This window comes from Archocentrus centrarchus, chromosome 21 (genome assembly GCF_007364275.1).
Source record: "Archocentrus centrarchus isolate MPI-CPG fArcCen1 chromosome 21, fArcCen1, whole genome shotgun sequence".
Lineage (NCBI taxonomy): Eukaryota > Metazoa > Chordata > Actinopteri > Cichliformes > Cichlidae > Archocentrus > Archocentrus centrarchus.
Window position 1 is genome coordinate 19,430,624 of NC_044366.1, and position 19,009 is coordinate 19,449,632.

At 38.3% G+C, this 19,009-nt stretch overlaps 2 protein-coding genes across 3 annotated transcripts in view; one reads left to right on the forward strand and one right to left on the reverse strand.

The window, feature by feature from the left end:
* Positions 1-232: 232 nt before the first annotated feature.
* dct (dopachrome tautomerase) lies at positions 233-5,749 on the forward strand. Its single transcript, XM_030757578.1, has 8 exons — positions 233-518; positions 883-1,182; positions 1,556-1,656; positions 2,014-2,180; positions 2,320-2,499; positions 2,577-2,712; positions 2,816-3,017; positions 3,625-5,749. The coding sequence occupies exons 1-8, from the start codon at positions 233-235 to the stop codon at positions 3,798-3,800; spliced, it is 1,548 nt and encodes a 515-aa protein (XP_030613438.1). The 3' UTR covers positions 3,801-5,749.
* A 515-nt stretch (positions 5,750-6,264) lies between these two features.
* The window catches only part of gpc6b (glypican 6b), an 87,097-nt gene continuing 74,352 nt past the window's right edge, over positions 6,265-19,009 (reverse strand). The window contains exons 8-10 of one of the 2 annotated variants that reach the window (XM_030757575.1): positions 8,987-9,123; positions 7,758-7,933; positions 6,265-6,850 (exon numbers count right to left, since the gene is read on the reverse strand). In XM_030757575.1, coding sequence (XP_030613435.1) covers positions 6,642-6,850; positions 7,758-7,933; positions 8,987-9,123 — 522 coding nt within the window. In that variant the 3' untranslated portion in view covers positions 6,265-6,641. The remainder of the gene's footprint in view (positions 6,851-7,757; positions 7,934-8,986; positions 9,124-19,009) is intronic. The other variant, XM_030757577.1, reaches the window with a different exon arrangement.

Consider the following 19,009-nt stretch of genomic DNA (forward strand, 5'->3'; position numbering starts at 1 on the left):
AATTAGAGGCTTTCTTAATGTGCGTGGAACTAACTAGAACACAACGTGGTTTGGATTTAGGAGTTGTTTCTGCAGCTGTTAAAACTATCACTGAATCTAATTTGAAGATAAATAGCAAGGGACCGTAGCAGAGTGCGATTACACACTCTTCTGGGGAAACTAATTGAGCATATTACAGCTGTACAAACTGACTTCTCACCACTGACTGGAAGAAACATTCAGGTGAAATATCATGATCGTACTGGGTCTTGGTCTTCTTTGTTTGCTCTTTGGCCTTCACCCTTCAGAGGCTCAGTTTCCTCGGGTGTGCTGCACAGTGGAGGGGATCTTGTCCAAGCAGTGCTGCCCTGCTCTGGGCTCAGACCCTGCCAATGTGTGTGGCTCTCTGTCGGGGAGAGGAAGCTGCTCTGCTGTTCGAGTCGACACCAAACCCTGGGGAGGACCGTACAGACTAAGGAATGTTGATGACAGAGAGAGGTGGCCGACCAAATTCTTCAATCGGACGTGCAGATGTACTGGTAGGTGCTGAACAGCTTTATTAAGATAAATAAGAAAGGCTAAATCAGGAAATGATTAAAATAGAGTTAGATTCAACTAGTGGTTATGTTGAACCTGGTCTGTCATCAACATTGCATTCCTCTTTTGTTTAATGAGACCTGTTGAGATTCTTACCAATAGTAATTATTCCTTTTTTTAATTCTGTTTTGCTCTGTGTTTTAGCTGGATATTGTATTGCTGAATGTATTTTCATTTTATTTTATATTTTAGGTTTTATTATTTTGTTTTACAGTGGTTCGTGATTGCATGTCTGTAAAAACCACTTTATAAACAAATTTCACTTACTTTCATGATGTGACATTTAATTTGCTCTTTGTGTTGCAGGTAACTTTGCAGGTTATGACTGTGGCCAGTGCAAGTTTGGCTGGACAGGGCCAAACTGTGACCAGAGGAAAGCTCCTGTGGCGCGGAAGAATATCCACTCCTTGACCCCTGAAGAGCTCCAAGAGTTCCTGGACACGCTGGAACTGGCTAAGAACACCATTCACCCAGACTACGTCATCGCCACCCAGCACTGGCTCGGACTCTTGGGTCCAAATGGAACCGATCCACAGATTGCCAGTGTCTCCATTTATGACTTCTTTGTCTGGCAGCATTACTACTCAGTCAGAGACACTCTTCTTGGTAAAACGTTACAGTTATATTTCTTAACACAAAACCACCAATAGAAATACTGGGAATGTAATAAAAAGGCAATCACAATTTATTATGCTCACATAATAGATTCCTTTTTTGAATGACAAATATAACTGTAACTACTAACATTTTGTAACATACAAACTTTGGACATGATAAAAAAATGTAGAATTACTAATAGTCAAGTGTTAAAATAAAACAACAAACAGTGTTAACAAACAGGGATAGTCATTTTTTTGAAGATGAAGGTAATGCTTTTTTAAACTTTTTGTTTCGTGTATTCATACATTTGTTAAAAAGTGGGTATAGAGGCATTACACATAGTGTTTGTTAGCTAATGAAACTCTTCATTTTCCTCCAGGTCCAGGTCGCCCTTTCAAAGCCATTGATTTCTCACACAAAGGGCCAGCATTCATTACGTGGCACAGGCATCACCTCCTGAGTTTTGAAAGGGAGCTCCAGGTATTTATAATTTTTTTGTTTTGTTTTTATTTTTTTTAACATTTGTTATTAATCTTACCTTTTCTCTTTTTCTATGGTGGAGATGAGGGGTATGTCATTTGCTCAAAAATATAAAATATATATTCTTGCACACTAAATTCATTAAGTTTGCTGATCACTATTGTTTTGGTAAAAAAATTTAGAATTTGTATGCTCTTGTTTTGATAAATTAAATCTGCATTAAAACCCCCCTCCCTGAAATAGCATTTAATCAAATTTTTTTTAGAGGTATAATATTTAGCCCTAAAAAAACCCCCAATGTTGCTGATCTAGTAATACTTTTTGATACAAACACTAGTATTTCTTTTTCTCCTGCAGAGACTGACTGGCAATGAGAACTTTGCAATCCCTTACTGGAACTTTGCCACAGGGCAGAGTGAGTGTGATGTGTGTACCGACTCTCTGCTGGGAGGCAGAAACCCAGACAACCCCTTCCTCATCAGTAACCAGTCCAGGTTCTCCAGATGGGGGGTGGTGTGTAACAGGTCAGCACAAAATACCGATTGGGGGGAAATAATTTTCAGCAATTCTAATAAAAAAAAAAGTGTAACCAATTAATTAGAGTTGAATGGTACATGTGGGCGAAAGATTTAAATTCTTCACATGTAACTAATTTATTTCCAGTCTCGATGACTACAATCGTCTGGTGACTCTTTGTAATGGCACCAGTGAGGGTCTGATTCAGAGAGGGATGATGGAGAGAGCCAACAAGCCTCTGCCTACCATGTCTGACGTCCGAAGCTGTCTTGGAATCCGGGACTTTGACAGCCCTCCCTATTTCACCAACTCCTCCTTTAGCTTTAGGTAAAAGTGGACTGTTCATCATTGATAATTTATACCTGCAAAAACAATAAATTAATGCTGTTGTTTGTAACTCACAGAAATGCTCTCGAAGGGTATGAAAAACCAGATGGACAACTGGATGAAACCGTTGATAACCTTCACAATCTTGTCCACTCACTGCTCAATGGAACCAGCTCACTGGCTCACTCTGCTGCCAACGACCCCATCTTTGTGGTCAGTCGTGAAATGAATGTTTCCTCTGAAATTAAATTGTGAACACATTTTTTTTTTCATTAAAAAAAAAGAAAAAAAAATGCAATTTCTGGTTACCTTGCAGGTGCTCCATGCTTTCACTGATGCCATTTTTAATGAATGGATGAAAAGGTTTGTCCCATCCAACGCCACATTCCCAGATGAGATGGCCCCCATTGGTCACAACAGAGAGTACAACATGGTTCCCTTCTTCCCTCCTGTCACTAATGAGGAAGTTTATGTCCCATCTGAGCAGCTGGGATATTCTTACGCCATTTCCCTGGATGGTGAGCAAATAGTGAGAGAATGAGTTTGATGGGATAGGTTGATATTTATGGGAATTCATTGAATTTCTTACCAGTGTTTGAGAAAAGACTTGTGTACAGTAAACAGGAAGTACGAAGGTAGTAAGGGTTTGCATAAAAACTCTGCATACGTAACCTGTACAAGCTCAAAAAAAGGAATTAGGAAAAACTTAACCAGATACTCACAGAAAAACAGACCTATTAGACTACCTGTATAATCTGTATAAAGCCAAAATCCGAAAACATAATAGTTTTAATGGAGAAGCTTTCCCAGAAAAATTCATGGTGATATATATCATACAGACATGAGGGGCGTATCGATGAGCATCAATGAAATTGCCACATTTGTTATTTTTTTTTGCAAACTACAATAAGAGCTACACTGTATGTTTCAAAACAAATAAGTCACTGCTGACCACTTTCGAATCATTGATGCTGCCTCACAGCATCATCAGACTTAGGAAATCTCTTTTTGTTATGTTGGAACAAAAATATTCCCAATTTATCACAACAGCTGTCATTTATATTTAACGATCCTACTGCTGCAAAGGTTTCAGTGAACATCTCCACCCGTGTTTCATCTATACAGATGCAGATGGAAGGCCGGCTGTTTTTGTGCTGGGCTCCACTCTGGGAGGGATCTTCATCGGTCTCCTGGTGCTTCTTCTCATCTTCGTGCTCTACCTGCGTCAGCGGAGAAACAGAGGCTTTGAACCTCTGATAAAAGCGGATTTCACAAATAGAAAGTACACAGAGGAAGCCTAGATTTCACCTGTTGTTCTGAAATGCACTTGAGTGCTCAAACATACCTCAGAGTAATGGGGCGCCCAGTCTGTGTTCACGACTGTGAAGAAGAGCAGAATAATAATCCTGTTTCTGAACGCCATGTTGTGTTTTAGCTGTTAAACCCAATTTCATGTTAGCAGATGATTCACGTGATTGTTCTGTTAATTAAGTTTTTAAATCAGTCAGTAACTGAATGTTATGTATACTTTAACCAGGATGAAGATCTTTTTAGCAAGCTTACAAAAACATGACCCTGATTTCCCATCACAATCATCACCATTATATATCATTTACAAATTTATGACGACTGCAGATCTGTTGCAATTTTTTTTCTTTTTAAATAAGAATTTATTCTCAAGAACAGCAATAAAACACAAACACTATCATCTTAATTGCACTGGAAAACAGTAAGGCATATTTGCTCAACTAGTTACTCACCCCTCAGTTTGAAATTATTTTCAAACTCCAAATAAACTTTTCCTCATTAGTTTTGAATTCATACAGAAATGCATTAAATGTAAAAAAAAGAAAAAAAAAGTAAAGAAAGAAAAAGAATGACTTACAGCATTTTTACTCATTGTATTTGAGACATAATTTGTCTGACCAGATGTCCATTTTCAATATTTTATTGCAAAAATATTAAAAGTTCAATGATACAAAACAATAGAAAGGGCATCTTATGAGATCAATGCTTATAATAATGGATCATTTTAAATGACGTAAATTTCCTCTATATTTTCTTCTTGAAATAAATGTGGCTAAAATGAAATAAAGAAAAGCTCAACAAATATTCAGTGATATGCTGCAAAGGACATAATACAGGCTAATTCTGTGGTAATGTAAGCTTAGCTGGCCTGTTGGTTATGAACCTGTCGGGCTCTTGGAGAACAGTGGACGTACATACAGGCTGGTTTTGCCCCCCCCCCCCTCTCAGCACGGCCAGGCCTCTCACATTCTCCGTAAGTCCGCTCTAGTGAGGAGCTTCACTGAAGCATTCAGCCCTGTCCAGCCTCCACAGATTCTCATTTCACAGGTGACTGTGGTCGGCTTCAAGCCTGTCTGTGCTGCGGACACAACCATTCAAGCTTTCCAGATAAATTTAGGGACCCTTTCTTTACATTTCCAGTAACCACTATGTGCTGTTGCTGCTTCTTCCCTTAATAATCCTCTCACTCTTTACAACTACTCCGATATTTATCACTTTTTGTCTTTTTTGTTTTTGAATTTGTAATTTCCGCTTGACTTTTAATACTGTCATACAGTACTTCAGCTTTGCTACAACAGTATTCATTTATACACAGAATAAGCTTTGGTTACTCAACCTTATGAAAAAAAAAAAAAAGGAACAAGGATAAAATTGAACTTTTTTTTTGTTCAGTATTTATGAACCATCTCAAAATACTTTGTAAATACTTTGTATTTGTAGTGTTCTAAAGATGCAAAAGGCCCCAGTTACTGTAAATTAACACAGAGGTTACAGCAGCACAAGACTTGATAGTAATTCTCTTCTAGTGCAAAGTAGTAAATGTCCATTTACACAGATAAAGGACATGATCCTGCTTTTCAATGACTTTACACGACCTTCTCTATATTGCGAGTAGAACACGTGTACGCAACAGTTAAGCATCTGTTTTTCTGTAAGTATTTGATTTGCTTTAGGCACTATTCCCGTACTGAGTGGTTTGCACTTTTACATTGTAGTGGTTGGTTGAAATACATGTGTAACCCTTCACTCACACCACTTCTGATTAAGACAATAATTATATTATTAATCAATGATCATATACCATATTAGCAATGATTAGTATTCACAATATCTGACACGGCATAAATATATTTTATACCAGGACATGCACCCCACAAAGCTGCAGAAGCAGCATCTCCTTGACAGCATAAACCAAATATTAGCGATACCTTCTCTGTATGTGAATAACTGCTCCATAATAAATCTGTCCAGGCTGTCTAGTCTTGAAGCTTAAGAATCCAGCTTGATATGAGAATATTTTTGCAGATAATGAATTTGAAGCAAGGCAAATTAGTATATAGAATGCCAATCTCAACCCCGACAGTGAGTTTAAGCACAAGGCAGCTGCTGAAAGGTTTCGGAGTATAGCTAAAAGCTGTGCAGATGTATAACCAACCCATGATATAGTGTAACTACAATCTTGCTATATGACATAGTTAAAATGAATGTGAAACACAATTTAGCAGCTGCATTTGATGTAAAGCAAACATGACAATATTACTTTTTGATAAATATTTGATTGTGTCTCATCAGAAATGAATAATTGGCACATAAGTTAATGACAGTGGAACAAGGAGCCAGTTAAAACTTTAACCACATGTTCCCTTCAAATCAGATCAAATCAAAGTATCCTTTGCTTTAAAAAAAAATAACAGGTGTATAAAATGACCACATTCTCAACATTTTTTTCAACACGCATTTTTTTTTTTTTTTTTTTTTTTTTTTGCATTTAAAAAAATCAAAACAATCAAAGTGCGTGATATATGTTTCCACATTGAGACCTACGTTAGTGTTTTTCTTTTTTAAATCTCAGAAGCAGAGTTAGTAGGGTGGGCATCACTGTTAGATGCTGAAGTGATGCCAAAAAATATCAAGTCTAAGGATGGCACTGCACAATCTTTGGGAAAGTGGGAAATCATGATGCTTGACTGCTCTCTCTTTCAGAGCAGATTCCTCTTGCCTCGAAGCTGGCAGTCTGAATGCTGTCTGCTCCAATCTGCTTGAATACAAAAACTGCGAGAAAAAAAAAAAAAAAAGAAAAACCTGCTGTCCATGTTTAGCCTGTTCCTCTAGCATTATCTCCACTGTCGGTGAAGTGCCAAGGCTGAGAGGGCCAGCATGGTTGGCAGTGCTACAGAGGGTGCACAGAGTGGGGCAGAGTCATGCACGGGCCCGCTCCGGTCGGCTCTCACCACAGGGGTTTCAGTGGCAGCGGTACCGTCCATGTATGTGGGGCAGACCTCTGTGCAGCCGCTGCCACTGCCTGAGCCACTGCCTTCATCGCCTGCAATACCGTAACACAAGCCAGAATGAGCACATTGCTTTAATAGTTGTGTAACACTGGTCAAAAACTCCACCAGACACTATGGAACTTTTCCATGCAAAAATTAAACGGTTAAAGTCTCACATGATTATCACTGCTGGAGTGGATTTTAGTGGCTTAAAGCTTATTGCCTTCATTTTATTGCCAGCATGGTGTACTGTGAACTCAGTGTTGTTCAGATATGCTCAGCAGTAAATAACAGGCAGACAATGCCTGGGTAACATAGTGAACTGTATGACTTGAAATATTTTTGTCATTAACTGGTGGGAGATTCAAAACAGTTCTTAAATTAGACTCAATAATAAACTTCTATTTCTTTAAGTGGGCATTAAGTAAATATTGTCCTGCATCTTGTTGATTTCTAAATAAGCCACTTTCTGCAAAGATGTTTTAAAAAAAAGTGCAAATATTGTCAGTGTTTTGTTAAAACTGATTTCTACTGCCCCCAAGTGGCAAAAATGTACTTACCAGTGTGTATTTACTTGGATTCTTTTCGTTAATCAGTATAATTGTGTCACTTGATTAGATTTGTATATTTAAATGGAACATGATTTTACACACTGAGTGTGATGCCTCAAAATTTCAGAAAGCTGGAGGAAGACATTTTTTTTTTTGTTACACACTATTTGTTATTTACACCTTTAGTGCCTCTTGCAGTTTTACTGATGCCAATCACCTCTGCCTCAAGGTTAGGCAGCATTTCAGTGTAGACAGCTTATCAAGGTAAGTGACATGAAGCTGGAGCATGAACTTGATCGTGTGGAGTGGGTGGTGTAAGGCTAAAAATAAATTTCTTGCCCACAGAAAATTTTAAAAAAGTAGAATTTTGTCCCATTTGTGTGCATGACAGAAGTGACAAATGGCTTACTTGAATCTTGAAAGTAGATATCATTGCCATTGTAGGCATTTTTCAGCTTGGTAGTCATCACCCTCAGAGCCATGATCTGCTGACGGATGAAGGTGTCTGGGCGTGTGATGTCAACACCCACCTCGGGGTTATTGACCTGGTTGGTAAGGCCATTCTTTTGGACCTCAGGAAAGTACCTTGATGGAAAAAACAAAATAGCTTTCATTGATATGGTTCTTGTTAAACAAACAAAACAGTGAGTGCATTTTTTTTGTTATGGACTGCTTTCTCTGGCATTCAAAGAAATCTCATCATCGGCTTTCTCTAAATGCAAGACCAGACAGGCTAAACGTGGTCTAATTCCACAAATGTTTTGAGCCATGGCTCCAATACAGCGCTTGGGAATTGCTCTTTGAGGTAACAACAATGTTAGAAAAATGAACATTTGACCCAGTCTTGTAGGCTAATGTTCTGACATTCTTTTGACATATTTCTCCTGGGAAAACATGTCAGCTGCCTGCACTCCTATTCGATAAGTAAGCGGCAGGTCGTCATGTGATGGCATTCCACAAATCATCTGACAGCAGCAATTGTTCCCCATAAGTCCAGATCACTCTGGAAAATATACACGTCTGAAATTTCACTGAGGTGAAACAGGGAACATTTCACACCTTTAACTGATTTAACTAATATTATTTTTGTTTCTGCCACAGAAAACAGCAGCAGCTGCTACTTTCAATGTCAGTGTATGTTTAATATGTTTAAAATATCACTTCTGAGTACCTCTGAATCATGTAGTTCATATAGTGACTAAAGGCACAAATCAATTTCTCTATTAGATCAGAAATGGATGGAGGTTTTGGAGCCCTAATGCAAATATTTTCCTTTATAATAAAACCAGATTAACATATGGAGCTCCGTGCTGGTGGAACATTTTAAAAAGGAGAAAAACACAATTCCACTAAAGTCCAACAAAAATGCAAAAAGTATGGAAGCAAATTCTATTATACATGAGATGAATCAAAACCACAATGAATATTAAAAAGAAAAAAAAAAAATTAAGACAACAGCTTACTTTTAGTTAAATGAATCAAAACGCATGCCAAGCTCTTGCACAGCAAGTCAGTAAAGTACATAATCTGATTGTTAATTCTAGGCTTAGATTGCTTAATATGAGGCAGGTTGAACAGACTTTGGACTTCTAACCTTTTGTGTTAGCTTGCATTAGCTTCAGGCTCTGGCGCCCTTACCTGCCCTTGGTGTGTCCATTCCAGCACTCCTCTTCGCTGGCATTTCCAGCGGTCACTCTGTCCTCTACACACATTGCCTCAGGCAGGTTGGACCAAAATTTCTTGAACTCCTTTAGTTTCTCTTTTATGTCAACCACCTACACAAAGACAGGGGTCGTTACGTGACAGGAAAAAATACTTACTGGATTACATTTTACTGCACTTCACATGAAGCTTATTAACACCTATAAGCTATTTATTATGTTCCAAAACAATCTTATAGTGCCTTATAGTACATGACAGTCCTGTCACATGCTCCTATTATAGTATATGGCTGTAAAAACATCTGAGAGAAAATACAGACGCTAAATTTCAAGACATTTCTGAGCCACACTCAAAATGTCAGGTTAATATTTTGCATTTGAGTCAGATGAATTTAGCTCACTCTCTTTTTGAAACCTCAGGATGCATCTCAAGTGAAAAAGGTAGAAAGTATTCCACCTTTGCTTATTAGCACACCTTGTCAAGGTGATTATAACCTTGCGAAGTACCATCGAGACATCTTCACTCTCCAACCAAAAAAAATTATTTGGGTTTAATTTTTTTTCCTTCTCTGTTGACTATCAAAGGTTTGCATCATGGCAAGAAAGACTATGCAGGCTCGCAGCAATAATTTCACATTGAATGCCAGACTTAAATGCTCCTTTGCATCCCAGCCATGTGACAAAGTCAGATATCGTTTCCTGACTTGAGCCTGTTGAACTCCAATCTTTCATCAAACACACAGAATTTGACATATTTCACTGAAGCTGAGGGAAAGCCTGATAGCAGCAGGTTGGCCCCATTATCTTTTTCCGTCTGACTTGCTGTTGGCTTACGTGAAATTGTAGTGAACCTGAGCAGAACATGAAAGGTGCTGTACTGACTGTGTGACGCTGCTGTAGGCCCTGACACCGCTTTTGATGTGTTAATCCTGTCACACTGATGCCAAAGCACTTGAGCAGCTCTGATACTGCCCACAGGGTCAAGGCTGCAACTCAATACAAGAGATTGACTGGCAATGTTTGACTAAACCTCATACATTAAGTTAAGTTTAACAAGTGAGAGTCACAGTTTTCCTCAGGATCTACTGGCAAAACCAGAACCTGTGAAAAAGTGTGAACTGAACTGCAACTGACACATTTTTTTTAGCAATGCAAATATTTGATTAACACCTCTGTCCAATGCTGTGCAGCCATTATTTCATGTAGATGAAAATAGAAACACATAATGGTTAAGCAGGCGACTTAATATCCCCTTTGAAAGCAAACAATAAAAAAAATCTCTGTAAAAAAAAACCAAACAAAAAAAGTCAATAAACTTCACAAACTTAAAAAATCCTAAAATGTTGAGTTAAGTCTGCAAAAGGGAAGAAGGTTGAGCTTTCCCCACACAATAATAAATATGCCTCTGAGAAAAGTCTGCCTCTCATGTCACTGCACATTGCCGATGAATAAATGCTACTACTCCAACAGGAAACCCTACCATGCAACCAACCGCAGTGACCACTAGATGGCAGTATGTCTTTGCGATATGATGAGATGAAAGCGAGCAGAAAGAAAATCCAGATGAAAGTGAGAAAATAGCCTTGCAAATTGAAACTAATTATGTTTGCTAATGAAGCTTCTTTAACATCAAAGTTTAGCGCTATGTGGCCAAACACAGATGAGGAATATGACATCCAAACAGATGTCAGCAGAAAGCCGAATGGAAGACGAAATTACACACAAACACACACACACACACACACATGCAAAAAAAAAAGAAAAAAATCTAGTGTGTAGAAGAAATGCATGTCCCCATGGTATGTGAGGAAGCAGAGCGGAGATATGTGATTCTTTTTATAATCTGCTACCTATTACTGACAAGCACTGACATTCTCATTAAAATCACAATGAAGATCACAGACGCAAACACCTCCCTGGCGCCTCACATCAGGATATTACAAAGCGTTTGTTTTCAGTGACATCCTAACAAATGACTCTTATCATGATATGTGATAACTGTTCCAGTTCCTAATGACACTAAAGGTGGCATTAGCGTGTGATATCTACAATCTATAATAAGGGCTGATGAGGCAGTTGATAGAAGCATTAACTAATAGAAGCGCAAGCCATATTCATTTTTAGATTATTATTCAGTCAGAGGACTTCAATAACATCTAAATTTAAGGACCACACAAAAACACCAGCAACACAAGAACTTTAAGCTATTAGAAGCACTGCTGAAAAGAATTCTCTTCAAATGTTAACTCTACAGATGTTTTCCACTCAATGATCTCTTCTGAATAATTTTTTTAATGTTTTAACTTTGACAGATCAGCAAAGAAACATAGCTTTGATTTTTATTCAAAACACATATTTATTTAAATAAATTACTTGAACGCTTATTAGACCATCTTCTCTGATGATGATATATTGTCTGTATGTTCTATAATATGTAGTATATATCCTACACTGTGTGCACTGAAATAAAGATCAGTGCAATTAAATATATATATTTCCTACACTCTAAAGGTCTTTGAGACTAATCCTACTGGGCTGTATGTGGCCTTGCTCTTGTTCTGTTTTATACATCATATCATCTATATTCTATAAAGGCGCAGTGATGCCAGAGCTTTGTGGAAGCGCATACCTTTAAATGTGCTTCTCATTAATAACTATAACAGTTTATTGTTTTCAATACTAAATGAAAAATAACTTTACTGAATGGCACAAAACCAAGCAGGTGGTACTCGGCCCCTCAGTCACTCGGTACCTTCCAACTTCCCAGCTGTGCCCGGTGCATTTGGCCTCTCCTCCACTGTTTAGTCAAAAGATGTAAGTGCGTGTTGTTTAACTTTTAAAATAGGCTTATGAATTTCCTACAGCAACCGGGCACTGCAGTTACAAATGCCTCTGAAGCAGGAGTTTATTTGCTGAGTACAATTTAAATTGGCTGATTAATCCACATTTGGTGAATGAATGGATACTTGCAACTGCAGCATATACATCCACAATAAATGGGCCCTATTTATTGCTCTTAAGATACATGCTACCCAGTGCAATGGTATGGTTGAATAATATATCTTAATTAAAGCAAACAAATAAATACAATGGGGCTTCGCTGCACAAAAAGAATAAGCTAAATCAGGATTTGGCTTCCAGACCAATATTTATGCGTAGGATTAATTTTTTTTGCAGGTTTTGGTCCTTTCATGAATTTGGTGACAATAATAATAATAATAAAAGAAGAGCGTGACCACATTTATCTTTTAAAGATCTTTTCCATAGCTTAAACCTGAAGATATATAATTAGGTATTGAATTAAATCTTAATTAAACCACTGCAGCATCACTGTTCACTCTCTACTTTCCTACTCAGTTGTATTTTTTTCTTCTTTTACCCCACTGCCCTGCTTCCTGTCAGGAACCATATATTACTTCATTGTGTTGTGCTCTCTCTACCTACTTGCTGTGACTCTGCAAGGTCCCCACTCTTTTTTTGGTCTTTTTCTGTTCTCACTTTAGTTCTAAATGTAAGAGAAAGTTTCATGGCTAGCTGACCCGTGATCTTACACCAGAACTCCCATTCAAAGGAGATTTGTGGGCAAAGCCTCAGGTGCCTTCCAAATGTGATATACAGAATAAGCTCAGCCTTCTCTAACCTTTCCATATTGAATTCTTTTATCCATGCTTTCATTTGAAATATTCCGAATATTAATGAGCAGGAAAGTGGTCTTTTCTGACACAGTGACTCAACGCATGCATTTAATTGCACGTCCAATTCTTTTTGTCTCTTAATGTCTCTTATTTCCACAGGAAGAGGTAAACTGGGATTTTATTTAGCAACACTAAACCACAGAAGATAAATTCAGCAGTAAACAGCAATGAAAAGTAGCCTGTAATGTATTACAGCTCACACAGCTTAGCGTGCTATGATCCAAACACAACCTCACCTTTAAACTCGCCTTTTTCACCCCCAGATGAAATCTGCCCAAACAGCCTGGATATACGTTTTCCTCGCTGCAAAAAAAGCTATCGGCAAGCTCAAACGGACGAGCATGAGGAAATGGTTACAGAGAACAATCATTTTCAAAAATCAACCATATGTGATACTGGTGTTAACGGGCTTAAAGTCTTTGTGTCTGCAAACACTTAAAGTATTTCTTACAATATTTATCACCCGTCCTGTTTTTCTGTGGGCACAGCTGAGTGTGCAGACAGGCAGATCCCAAGTTCTTGTGGCTCTCTAACAGTATGGAAAGCTGTGTGCCATCTCTCAGCTCAGAACAGAAAAGCGAGTGAACTGTACTTTGACCAGTGGTTTTCAGACGCCCTTGCCTATTCTCAGATCAAAAGCTGACGTGTCGCTGGCTTTGAAGTTGCAGTCACACTCCTAGTGACAGCACAATGTCAGGGCCCTAAGCTCTTATCTGGCTGTGGAATGATGTCTGGACATGCTGCATGTGCCTTTCAGTAAAAAAGAAATATGTGGCCAGACTACATAACTTTTGCTCTCAAACACGCGCACACACACAGTGCTGCCCAAGCTGACCTGTGCAGAGTGTGTCCCCTGGCTTTTCAGTCAGCTGGTACATCTCCCTTCCTCTCTCTCCCTCTCTCCCTCTCTCCCTCTCTCTCTCTCTCTCTCTCTCTCTCTGTAATGAACACCTATCTTGCTAAATTAACAACTAGTCCTTTTTATAAGCACATATCTGGGGGTTGTCATCACTGCTTGACACGGCACATATCCATCTACTGCAAGTCTGTGCTAAATTAGTGCATGTTCAATCTAATCATAGACTCGACAGCAGGTCTTACCACTAAACCACAAGGGGCAGACAACTCCTCGATCAACTTATTTTCCCTGGCAACTGCTCCTCCTGTCTGCGTTAAAATAGTTTTTCATTTGATACGAATGCAGTATTCTTCCTGCATCTCAATTACAGGGGTCAGGGAGTCGGTTCTGCTCATACCAAGACCTTGGCCGTGCCACAAGTCTCTCTCTGACCAGTGACCAATTTGAGGACGGACCAAATAGTTTCTCACAAGGAGGAAGGCTGCAGTAGGAATAACTTTGCCTCTTCATCACAATCCTGATCAAGTTATAGTTTTTAACTCAAACTGAAAAAACTAACGCACTCTTTTGTGTTAAGGTTGCCAACAAATCAATCTGTCACAGTGTCAAGTAACAGGAGACCGAGTCCCTGTGGGTGTGAGTCCCCGGATATGGCTATTAAATCTGGTGTCCAACATGTCATAAAATCCTCCTCATCAGTTCAAGTCAACCCATAAACAGCAGATTCTCTCAACCAAGACCAGCCATCTGGCTTTAAAGCACTTTTAGCATATTATTAAATTGATTCAGTAGAAATAACTTTGGTTAGCCTAAAGCACACCAAGTAAACGACCTCTGTGATGATGTTTTGAGTAGCAGTCGTCTCCACATTGTCGCGTCTCCTTTGTCCTTGTCTGGAAACATTTGCCTCAAAGGTGACTGGCAGTGTTGCTTGGAGCAGGTAACTACCAGACTGCATATAGATGTGGGCTGTTTTCATCCAATCAATATCCATCAACAGAGGGCAAAAGCAAATAATGTTTCCCCTTTGTGACTTCACAACAGATGAGACTAAAGACATCACTCGGCTGTTTATCTTGCACACAGACGAAAATCGTACACCAAAGCAAATCATGGTTAGAAAACATCGCAGCCAGCTAAAATGTGGCTTGATGTGACATTGGAGCGATGGCTTCTGTCCCCCCACTGCTGGGTTACACACCATGTGTTCATGCTAAATCAATTTTTTAGGATCATTCTGTGGGCTGCAGCACTTTCTTTAACTCCCTCCTCGTTTAACTTGATTACGGCTGATTATGTCCTGGTAGAAATCTGCCACATGATTTGACAACCCCCCCAACAAAGCCCAAACCAGGGAAGCCTCTGTTTCTTATATCTCCTGGTGACAGCGCTGTCAGATTGTTAATATGCAGTTTCCTGTGAGCGAATACTTGAAATAAAGTAAAACTGCATTGTTACACAAATCTGGCTATTATTTTGCATTCGTTTTGATTTTGCAGCCTGGAATTCACACATTAGTGAAAATGCTGCGAGATCCATTTTAATTATATACCTGACAGAAACTGTGGAAAAGATATGAGGCAATAAACGAAGCTAATGAATATTTATCACTTATTACTGCAGCACAAACACTGATTTAAAAACTTCTGCTTTAAATCAATACTGTACATTGCATTGATGCGATTGCGCGAGAGCATTCAACTAGATTTGCTACCACGCTGTCTTACTATGTTGTAAAATTAAGTTTTGATTCCATACTACAGAGAGAGAGGAAGCTGAACTGAATTTAAGTGCTTGCTTCTGTAATACCCTGGAGGCATAACTTTATTTTTCAACATTATACAGACTTCATAACTGTTGTAGAGGAAACAGTTCATCATGCCTTTAATTTAATGTGACAGTGAATCTCTGTGTACCTTGAAAAACACGTGGAAAAAAAACAAAACAAAACACTGGCTCCAAAAATAAAAGTGTAAGACGCATAATTACGAACCAACATCGTTGGCCTTTTAAGGCTAAATTTATCAGATTTGATCACTTTATACAGTGAATTATATTAAATTGTGAATAGCAATAACAGAAAAAAAATGATGCTGGTACCCCTTGCGATTTTAGGGGCATTTGAAGTGATACTTCAATAGTCATGAGTCAATACACAATACAATAATATGCTACTAAAGCCCAAACTTACTAAGCTTTATGCATACTGGATTCTGCACATAACACACACACACACACACACACACACACACACACACACACACACACACACACACACACACACACACACACACACACACACACACACACACAGTGATTAAGTATTTCCCTTATAAATGACTGTATTGATGTAGCTTATGTTGTACTTACATGGTGTCAATGAACAGGACTGTCATGGCCCATTTTAAGTATTCTTGCCTCAAACCATTTGTTCAGTCCCATGGTAACTACACAGTTAGGCAATATGGTTTATCATAGTGAGCAAATGTATCACACAATGATCCCGTGGTGAGAAAAAATGACAGAATATTGATGAAACAGGGGTGAGTTTGTGCATGTGATTCGCCCAAGGCTACGACAGGCGAACTTTGAAAAAGGGAGATGATTAAAGGGAAGCTATGCTCTGTGGAAAACAGAACAATCATTGGCAAGGCTGCTTTCCCCTGCTACCCCTGCTCCCCAGAGATGTAAGTGGCATAGAGTGTAATGGGGCCAATGCGCCTCATTAATGAATTGACACATATGAAATGTTGCAGAGCCTTTATGGCACCAGCATTAGTCCATAAGGAAAAAATGGACATTATATGGAAAAAATTAAAGAAAATCAGTGTTTGTGAAAAAATATTGTTTTGGCAGCTGGCTTATCTTAGATTATAACTTAGAGAAGGGATGAACTGTAAAACAGAGTTATTGAGGTGTATATATATATATATATATATATATATATATATAAAAAACCTCATCATTTTAGTTCAATTATTATGAGCTCATTTTTATTATACAATGCATTTTCCAATATCTGCAGTCTTTACTGACTTCCCTTCCTGTGCCTCTCTTTGTTTAATAAACCATGTTTATGGTTTCGTAAAATTCATATGCAGCTTCAGAGCAGCTGTAGCAACTGCAACATTCAGCTGTCTGCGGCCCCAGAAACTCAGATGCCATTCCCATCATTACAACTATCTTATTCCCATCTGTTAACATAAAGTATGTGCATTTTTGTAAACTAGATCGCAAATGTAATGGAATTTGTGCATCTCCGTGCCAGAGGGTTGGTTGTCTTTGGATCTTTGCCATATATATAGGCCTACTTTGGACTGCAGGAAATGGCAGCATAATGTGACCTTTCTAACTTGTTAGGTATATACAGTATATACTTGTAGACAAGCTGTGCTTTCGCATCTGGCAGAGATCCATAAATCCAACTGGACTGCAGATGTAATGTGTTCTGCATGCATTTATACATTAGATATTTGTATTTTCTCAGAAAAAAATAATAAGGGCTATTAAAAGCACAGTGAATTATAATGATTGCAGAACTGACTTCGGACAAAGTCAAGCATTTAATAATGCATTGCTGCTACCTGCAAATTATCAGGGAAACCACTCTGGATTGGTGTGGCCTTTTGGATTGCAAAAGTCTCAGAGGTGGCTTGGAGACCTTGTTGTGCCAGTATTGATTGCCTCTCTGTATCCAAGGCTCAACTCAAAAATGAAGACAAAACAAGAACATAGCACATCACTTAAAGCTTAGAAAATGCTCCACCCTTTTACTGATACATGATAAAAGCGGCTGTTTGTTCACCCTACAATTAAAACAAGTCTTCTAACAAACAGCATGTTAATAAATATAGTATATAGATTTAAATATAGTAATGTTGGCATAGTATTTGGTAGACAGAGTACATGGTAAATGAACTGCACTCATGGCTTATTAAATGCTCTAAATTTTTTCATATTGTTATATTTTGTCTTTTTACTCTAAAAAGATGGATTCATCATCACATGACTTTGCAAGCCAGCAACCCAAACAGAGTCAGGGCCCACATTTACCAAAATGAATGACTGCACACGAGGAGTGCACGCTGTTTTTAAAATGCTCAAAAAGCAACTGAAAAAAAAAATTTGAATGTAAAGTTTCTTGTCACAGAATATGTTCTTGTACAACACTGTTCTGTGGTTTTGGTCAGAAAGGCCAATGTAGTCCCTTAATACTGTTATACCTATAATCCAGGACAGGGTATTTTTTGTCTTTCTAGCTGTAATTGCTGCTTTTTATAAGCATTCTTCTCTAAATGTCCTTTTGATTTTTTTGAAGTATAGCATGGCAAAAACAGGATGAATCATGTTTGTATAGTTGCTGTATAAAAATTTTGTTTGCACTTCTCATTTTGTTCTTATAGCTCCATTATGTGTTTTTCCTGGTGCACCTTGTCTGACAATGGCAGACATTGTTCAATGCCCCAGTTTTTGCCCATTTTGGGCAGTTTTCTATAATTTTATTCAAATATATATATTTTTTAATTTGATTGCTAAAGACATGCTCTCTCATTCATTCTTCATTCTTCCCAGTGTAGAACATTTTTCTCTTAAGCCAGCTCCTGAAAGCCTTCTAAAATGTACTTTTCTGAACTTTGATAAGCCCAGAACTCACTTTGTGATACACACCACAGTTTTGTCCTCTTTGAAATTTAATTTGAACCACCTCAGGCTTTGGAGAATGTAAATTACCTTAAATTATCAGAAGTGGTTTCCAGAGTGATACCCCTTGTCTTATACCCATAGGCACTTATGTATGCATTAAGATTGTTGTGAAATTGTCTTGAAGAATAAATCCATCTGGTGAAATTGCATTACTTGTACTTCATAGTTCTTTATATTTTTAGCCTATAATGTTTATTCAACCTGGCTAACAGTGAGACAGCATTCTTATTCTACCCACCTTGTTGACAACATTACTGGTGCTGCTTTGTGAATGACAACAGTAACACATGGATGATAAGTATTCTATGCTTGTTGCACCTTTTGCCCTAATACACCATGTGCAATGTATTTTTTTTTATCACTGTAGGATCAAGGTCATAAAGCATTGGATTACTGTCAGATGTGGTTCCCTGATAGCCTGATTGAGAAGTGTCACTATGGGAAATGTCGCTGGATGTTCATCATACACGTAATTTAATAGGAAGTCCTGTAGTGACTGTGTGTTCAAAGTGGCCTCTACTTCTTACTCATTTACATAAACAACTCCCTTTTCCTTCTAAAAAGGTATACTTACTCAACAGAACCATACTCCCAGTCACAACAGTGTCTGATTTAATGCTTGTGGTTACTGGTCACCTGAAAGGTGCCACCTCCACCAGAAATGGGGCACTACAGTATGCCTAGACTGTACAGTATGCCTAATAGTGTGCATGAGGGAAAAACTCATTTAGAATGTAACACG

What these genes read in the sequence shown, in the direction of transcription:
- dct (XM_030757578.1), top strand. Translation starts at nt 233, where the DNA reads ATGATCGTACTGGGTCTTGGTCTTCTTTGTTTGCTCTTTGGCCTTCAC. An exon ending in AGTCAGAGACACTCTTCTTG is followed by an intron (nt 1,183 to 1,555) that starts GTAAAACGTTAC and finishes ATTTTCCTCCAG; the next exon opens with GTCCAGGTCGCCCTTTCAAA. An exon ending in GTTTTGAAAGGGAGCTCCAG is followed by an intron (nt 1,657 to 2,013) that starts GTATTTATAATT and finishes TTTCTCCTGCAG; the next exon opens with AGACTGACTGGCAATGAGAA.